Raw genomic sequence first — 7719 nt, 5'->3', positions numbered from 1 at the left:
CTTTTTCTTATATTGTGTGTCTGCTACTAAATATCTTGTTAAGTGTTTGTCTGTGTACAGCACTTTTGCCATCTATGTTGATTTTAAGGTGCTTTGTAAATAAAGTTGTATTGTATTGTAATTATCTGCAGTTTCCTAACTGTAATAATGCCATGTGCCATAAATTTCAGTGTCTTCCTATAAAAACATAAATTAAAACATTATTATATTATATACGCATTTATTATTACTAATAATAACATTTCCCCCCTAATTCAACAATTTAAGTTACAATCTTCCCATGCATCTGCTCCACGTAAGAAACAGACGTCACAGCTGCATTGTGTTGTTTTGGGAAAGCTTTTACGCTGGGTGACTCACAAAAACTCAGCTTCCTGTTCCTCTTCCTTAAATGGACATTTTTCTTAGTCAGAATCCTGGAGGTAGTTGCTCAACACACCTGAAACTCAGCCTATAAAACTGCTGCTCCCAGCACAGAGAATCAAGTCAGTCAAGGAGGAAGCATGAAGTCCTTGAATCTGAGCCTTCTACTGAGCCTGGCAGTCACAGTTTACTGTTTGCCAATGGCAAAGGTGACCGTGAAAGATGAAAAGTTTGCAGAGGTGAGTGTAATTTGTTGCGTTCTCACAGAAGAAGCTTTTGTTGCTTCATCAGGCTCTTGCAGCACATGCAGCTGCTGCATGTGTATGAATCTAAGGTTTTCTTCTCATTCACAGAGCTACCTGAAGAAGTTCTTCAACCTGACAGAGGAAAGTGAGACGGGGACTGTTAGACGGGGACTCAACCCTGTTACCATCAAGCTCACCGAGATGCAGAAATTCTTTGGTCTCAAAATCACAGGGACGCTCGACTCAGACACTTTGGCCATGATGAAGAAGCCTCGCTGTGGCGTTCCTGATGGAGCTGTCGCTCGTTTCTCCACCTTTGGAAACAACCTGAAGTGGGAGAAAAACAGCCTCACCTACAGGTGAGTGAATCACATAGAGAGCGACCAATTGAAGAAAGCATTTCATCAAGTATGGGTATGCGTATACATCAATTTCTCTGTGCCACAGGATTGTGAACTACACTCCTGACATGTCCAACGCAGAGGTAGATGACTCCATTGACAAAGCTCTGCAGGTCTGGTCCAGAGTGACTCCACTGAGGTTCACAAAAATTAGAAGTGGCACTGCTGACATTATGATCTCCTTTGGCCGCCAAAGTAAGCACACACAATATTCTTTTTATACTTATATACTTTTAATGTGCAGTTTCTGTATTGGTGAATGACATTTGTTGTTGTTGTTGTTACTAGATCATGGTGATTTCTACCCGTTTGATGGCCCTGATGGAACTCTTGCCCACGCCTTCGCTCCAGGTCCTGACATTGGAGGAGACGCTCATTTTGACGAAGATGAGACTTTCACTTATCGTTCAACTGCAGGTAGGTGTGTTATTTATACAGATCACATGAACTACTTGATTAATATGTGTGATTTTATTTTTTAAAATTAACTTACACTACATGTGTTTTGGCTCCAGGCTATGTTCTCTTCATGGTAGCTGCCCATGAGTTTGGTCACTCCCTGGGTCTGTCTCACTCTGATGATCCTGGTGCTCTCATGTATCCTGTGTATTCATACAGCAATCCAGATACTTTTGTTTTGCCCCGTGATGATGTCAACGGCATCCAGTCTCTCTATGGTTAGTAAAACCTAACTACAGTACGTAGTTGCCTGTTTAACAAAACATTTCGAACTGATTTGCCTCTTTGGCTTTACATAAAGTAGGTTTCATATAATCTATTAAACTCACAGGTCCAAACCCTGACAAGGTGCCTGGGCCCACACCCCCCACCACCCCTGATTCCTGTGATTCAACCTTGGTCTTGGATGCCGTGGCCACTCTGAGAGGAGAGACGCTCTTTTTCAAGAACAGGTACTGTTTGGTAGAAACTACATGCTTACATTTCTGAGGCTGAAGTATTGGTATTATCACACAGTAGCTTATTGGGCTAATGAACTGATTTGTGTTTGTTCTCAGCTTCTTCTGGCGCAGTTACTCCCAGAGAAATACACCTGAGCAAACTCTTATCACAAACTTCTGGCCTGACGCCCCCATCAACATTGACGCTGCTTATGAGAGTTATGAGTTAGACAGTGTGTTACTCTTTAAAGGTGTGTATTGTGTGTCTCTATCTGAAGATCTTAATACTTTATTATTTTTTTGCTTACATTTACAATAATAGAACTTCTTGTCATGTCTGTATAGATCAGAAGGTATGGGCTTTCAGCGGCTATGACCTTCTACGTGGTTATCCTAAACCAATCTCCAGCTTTGGTCTGCCCAGCTCAGTGAAGAAAATTGATGCAGCCCTTTATAACTCAGACACTGGAAAGACTCTCTTCTTTGTTGGCACCAGCTACTACAGGTGTGTTAGAATCATAATTTTACCGTGGTCTTGGTTAACGACAAGGTTATTAAGTTTTTCTAATCGTTGTCTGTACGTGACTCCAGTTACGATGAGGCCAAGAAGAAGATGGACCCAGGATTCCCCAAACAAGTGCATGCAACCTTCTCTGGATTGACCACTAAGGTGACGGCAGCTTTGCACTTCAAAGGTGAGAGGCATTCAACTCTGATTTTACTGAAATTATATTTTTTTTTACATTTCTTGCAAGTCAAATAATTGCAGAATATCTAACACGTAATGTCTGGTATGCAGGTTTCACTTATCTCTACACTGGATCTTACTTGAACGAGTACAGTGGTGGGAGGTTGATGCGTGTTCTGAGGAACAACTACTTCTTGCCCTGCACTAAACCCTAGAACACTTTACTACTTAATGACAGGGAAGCTGCTTACAATAAAAGTATCCATAATATGCAATGATTCAGTATTTTGATCATATAAAAATATTTTTTTGCACACTTGTACCGTATACAGTATCAATTCTCAGGACAAAGAAAGTCATTTTACTTTAAAAAAGTTTTTTTTTAATTAGCATTTTGTCATTTTAGCCAGTATTCTACATATCTGTAGTGTGTTTTATTTATACAATTCACAAAACAATGTTATTATACTAATTTGTAATTGTTTGTTGCTTAAATTTACTGTGAATTGATCAAAATTATAATTATTTCCATTGCACATTGTTGTAAATGCATGTTCACATAAGTATGTTCTTAATTGTGACTGAACATATTAAAGTATGTGTTAAAGTTGGAATTTGTCTGTCTGTCTAAATCCTGTGGTAATATTTCCTTTTACTTTACATCTAAGGGCTTCTTTAGTTGTGACTGTTATAATTACGCTAACAGGACACAAACTCCAAGCTCCATGGAGGCTGGAAGTGGCTGCTACAGCCAACATAAAAACTAAAGAACAAACTAATCAGTTAATGAGAAATATGGGATCACCTAGAGCCTGTGGCTAGATCAACTAACAAACAAAGACGCAAATGTAACAACCCATGTACAGTACTAACTTAATAATGAATTAGAAGTAATTAGAAATACAAACAAGGTTAATAATAAATGTAATATACTAAAAACAAAATCTCTGTGGCAGAGAGAAACTTAGCTCTGAACACAAGAATGTAAGAGACTAAGAATCACAGAAGGCAAAATATAATAGTAGCAAGCAAGAAGTGGCACTAAACCAACAGATAGCAAACTAAAAAAAAACTAATAAAGAAACAATACCTGCACCAGAGCACCGGAACCAACAACATAAGACAAGGACAACAGACCTTTAAATAATGACAGACAGATGTACAGTACTGTAACATACTGTGATATCTACTGTACAGTGAACCAATAAAGGAATTAATCTGAACAGAGAACTTTCAGTAAATACATACAGGTGAAAGTAATGACATTGATTACCAAGCATATAAACTAATCAGGAGGTGATGCAACACAGCAATAATAGACAAAATCAAAAGCACCACCAGGTGGCTGAAAGGATGCTCTGTAACATTAACTCATGTCACAGTTCATAGCAGTGAAGGACTGTATGCAGATACAGTTTGTGGAGGTTTATTGCAAACTCTTTAATGCAAAAGCAGGGTGAAGGTAACAATACAGACAGGGATCAGGCAATGTTTAATCAACAAGGCAGAGTCCAAAAAAAGTACAGGGAGCAAGCAGGGCACGGTCAAAAACGAGATCTAGGGTCGGTACGCAAAAGGATTTACTTGAATGAATGCTGTAGAGTAGACACAGGGACGGCCGCTATGGGGCTGACAATGGATGGAATTAGACGTGGGTATACGCTTGAGCAGGAGCCTGAACTGGGGGGTGGTTGGTGCACTGGAGCTTGAGCTGGGCAAGATGGCTGCACTGGAGCTTAAGATAGGCAAGATGGCTGCACTGGAGCTTGAGCTGGGCAAGATGGCTGCACTGGAGTATAAACTGGGCAAGATGGCTGCACTGGAGCTTAAGATAGGCAAGATGGCTGCACTGGAGCTTGAGCTGGGCAAGATGGCTGCACTGGAGTATAAACTGGGCAAGATGGCTGCACTGGAGCTTAAGATAGGCAAGATGGCTGCACTGGAGCTTGAGCTGGGCAAGATGGCTGCACTGGAGCTTAAGCTGGGCAAGATGGCTGCACTGGAGCTTAAGATAGGCAAGATGGCTGCACTGGAGCTTGAGCTGGGCAAGATGGCTGCACTGGAGTATAAGCTGGGCAGGAGCAGCTGAGGTCCTGTCGCAATGAAGAGCTTTATTGCCAGGTCCTTTAGAGTGCACTTTACAGAACTAGCAACTTGTCTTGGTGCTGGCACACCCTGGCAGCCGTCTATGGTGCAACGTCTCATCTGGCAGTGGAAGCAAGTTGCAATACAGAGTCACAGTCTTACATGGCTCACTGCATGTTCTCTACAGCCGCCACCCCCTCTTAGTCTTACATGTAGTTATAGCGAAGTGACTGTGTCTGCTCCCTGACCACCTAAACTATACAAGTTACAAACTAATCAAAGAGGAGTGACATCAAAACGTTTCCTCTTACAGAACAATGTAACAGTAAGTTAATAAAGTGTGGTTTATTAAATCAGACCTCTCTTATCTAAATCCTTGTTAATAAATGATAAGTGACCATCACATAGATCTGTTCTGTCTCACTGAAACCTGGCTGCAGCAGGATGAATATGTTAGTTTAAATGAGTCGACTCCAATGAGTCACGTCAACTATTATGTTCCTAGAAGTACAGGTACTGTAGAGGTGGAGGAGTAGTGATTTATAACTCAGACTTATTAATTACTCCTGAACCTAGACATAGTTATAACTCATTTGAGAGCCTCACTCTGAGCCTTTCTCACCCAGACTCTAAAACCCAGAAGCCAGTTTTTGTCAGGTTTTGGCTCTGTTTTCAGTTTTATTTTGAAGGCACTTTGTTGTTCAGTCATATCATCATGTTTTGGGTTCCAGTTTCCACTTCCTGTCTTTATTTTGGTAGTCTCCCGGTTTCTGTTTTCGGTTCCAGCTTTACTTCCGGTCCTCATTAGTCACACCTGCTCCGTATCAGTAATCACTCACCGTGTACTTAAGCACCACCAGTCCCAGAACACCTTGCCAGATCGTTGTATGCTAGACATCATTTTCCAGCACTTAGTCATCCTGTCCGCGCGTTTCTTGATCCTGTTTTGTTTCCTGACGTCTGACTCTCGCCTGTTCCTGATCTGTACTGTTGCCTGGAAAACTCTAGAATGCCGAACCTGACCGCCCGACTACGAGACAGCCTACTGTAATCTGTGTTCTCCCGTTACCGAAACTCTGCCTGTTCTTGGACCTGAACCTGCCTGCCCCACCTGTACCGAAGCCTGCGATTCCCCGTGTACGACCCGGACCGTCTGAGATATCGAATACTGAATTAAAACCGTTTAACTCTACTACCTGTCTGAGGTCTCTGTGCTGTGCATGTGGGTCCTCATCCGTGCGATCGTGACAGAACGATCTGGCCAGACTTGGACCCAGCCAGCACTCCGTCTCCGTCCAGGTCAGTGACTGTTTTTGTTTATTGCTTTTTGGCTGCGAGTATCAGTCAACCGAGGGGAGAATGGAGTTTACATGCGCCGAGCTACCCAGCGACCTACGTGCTTATTTTAAAATCCTCGCGGACGATTACCGAAGCTCGACCCGAAAACCCAGCGATGCGCCGTGGAGGTGGCGGTGTGGACCTTGGAGGACGAGGACAGCATGCTAGAACGCCCCAGTGTCCGTCTCCTCTACGAGCGATTGTGCGCGCGACTCGGAGAGTTGAACAGCGCGCTCCGCACCACACCAGCCCCCACGCCGTCCGCTCGGATTACGCCAGCCCTGGTCGCACCGCCGATGGTTTCGGTTTCCTCCTCCCAGCCCCGTCGGACCGTCGTGACTGCACCAGCCTGCCCAGCTCCACGTTTACTCCGCTGGGAGGACTTCCTGCACTCATGCGGTCCCCCGTCCTTGTGCTCCGCTCAGTTTCCAACCCAGCCGTGCTCTGCTCAGTTTTCAGCCCAGCCGTGCTCTGCTCAGTTTTCAGCCCAGCCGTACTCTGCTCAGTTTTCAGCCCAGCCGTGCTCTGCTCAGTTTTCAGCCCAGCCGTGCTCTGCTCAGGTCCCAGTTCAGCCGGGCTCTGCTCGGTGTCCAGCCCCAGTTCAGCCGAGCTCCGCTCGGTGTCCAGCCCCAGTTCAGTCATGCTCCGTTCATGCTCCAGCCCCAGTTCAGTCATGCTCCGTTCAGGCTCCAGCTCAGCCTTGTCGCATCCAGAGTCCAGCTCAGGCCGGTCACGTTCCAGTCCCGTCGAGTCACAATGAGTTTCCAGCCCCGTCGAGTCACTTTCAGGTTCCAGCCCCGTCGGGTCACGTTCAGGTTCCAGCCCCGTCGAGTCACGTTCAGGTTCGTTCACGGCCAGGTTCCAGCGCAGCCCTGTCATGCTCAAGTTCCAGCCCCAGTCCAGTCGTGCTCCGCTCAGGCTCCAGACCCAGTCCAGTCGAGCTTCGTTCAGGCGCTAGTCCCAGTCCGGTCGAGCTCCGTTCAGGCGCAAACCCCAGTCCGGTCGAGCTCCGTTCGGAGTGCTGGCTGGGTCCAAGTCTGGCAGAGTCCAGCTCAGGCCGGTCACGTTCCAGTCCCGTCGAGTCACAATGAGTTTCCAGCCCCGTCGAGTCACTTTCAGGTTCCAGCCCCGTCGGGTCACGTTCAGGTTCCAGCCCCGTCGAGTCACGTTCAGGTTCCAGCCCCGTCGAGTCACGTTCAGGTTCCAGCCCAGTCGAGTCACGTTCAGGTTCCAGCCCAGTTGAGTCACGCTCAGGTCCCAGCCCAGTCGAGTCACGGCCAGGTTCCAGCGCAGCCCTGTCATGCTCAAGTTCCAGCCCCAGTCCAGTCGTGCTCCGCTCAGGCTCCAGACCCAGTCCAGTCGAGCTTCGTTCAGGCGCTAGTCCCAGTCCGGTCGAGCTCCGTTCAGGCGCAAACCCCAGTCCGGTCGAGCTCCGTTCAGGCGCTAGCCCCAGTCCGGTCGAGCTCCGTTCAGGCGCTAGCCCCAGTCCGGTCGAGCTCCGTTCAGGCGCTAGCCCCAGTCCGGTCGAGCTCCGTTCAGGCGCTAGCCCCAGTCCGGTCGAGCTCTGTTCAGGCGCTAGCCCCAGTCCAGTCGAGTCACGCTCAGGCCCCAGTCCAGTCGAGTCACGCTCAGTCCCCCGTCTAGCCGAATCCCGTCCAGGTCCCAGTCCAGTCGAGTCCCGTTCAGGTCCCAGTCCAGTC

General features: G+C 46.5%; 1 protein-coding gene across 1 annotated transcript; it reads left to right on the top strand.

Annotated features, from left to right (window-relative positions):
• Positions 1 to 441: 441 nt before the first annotated feature.
• LOC114869183 (collagenase 3-like) lies at positions 442 to 3210 on the top strand. Its single transcript, XM_029173167.3, has 10 exons — positions 442 to 602; positions 717 to 967; positions 1056 to 1204; positions 1298 to 1426; positions 1525 to 1686; positions 1800 to 1920; positions 2026 to 2159; positions 2254 to 2413; positions 2500 to 2603; positions 2708 to 3210. The coding sequence occupies exons 1-10, from the start codon at positions 504 to 506 to the stop codon at positions 2809 to 2811; spliced, it is 1413 nt and encodes a 470-aa protein (XP_029029000.1). The 5' UTR covers positions 442 to 503; the 3' UTR covers positions 2812 to 3210.
• Positions 3211 to 7719: the final 4509 nt, after the last annotated feature.

The sequence above is a fragment of the Betta splendens genome, chromosome 14 (genome assembly GCF_900634795.4).
Source record: "Betta splendens chromosome 14, fBetSpl5.4, whole genome shotgun sequence".
NCBI classification, from domain to species: Eukaryota; Metazoa; Chordata; class Actinopteri; order Anabantiformes; family Osphronemidae; genus Betta; species Betta splendens.
The sequence above is the reverse complement of the archived record's forward strand: the minus strand, read 5'-3'. Positions and strand labels throughout refer to the sequence as shown.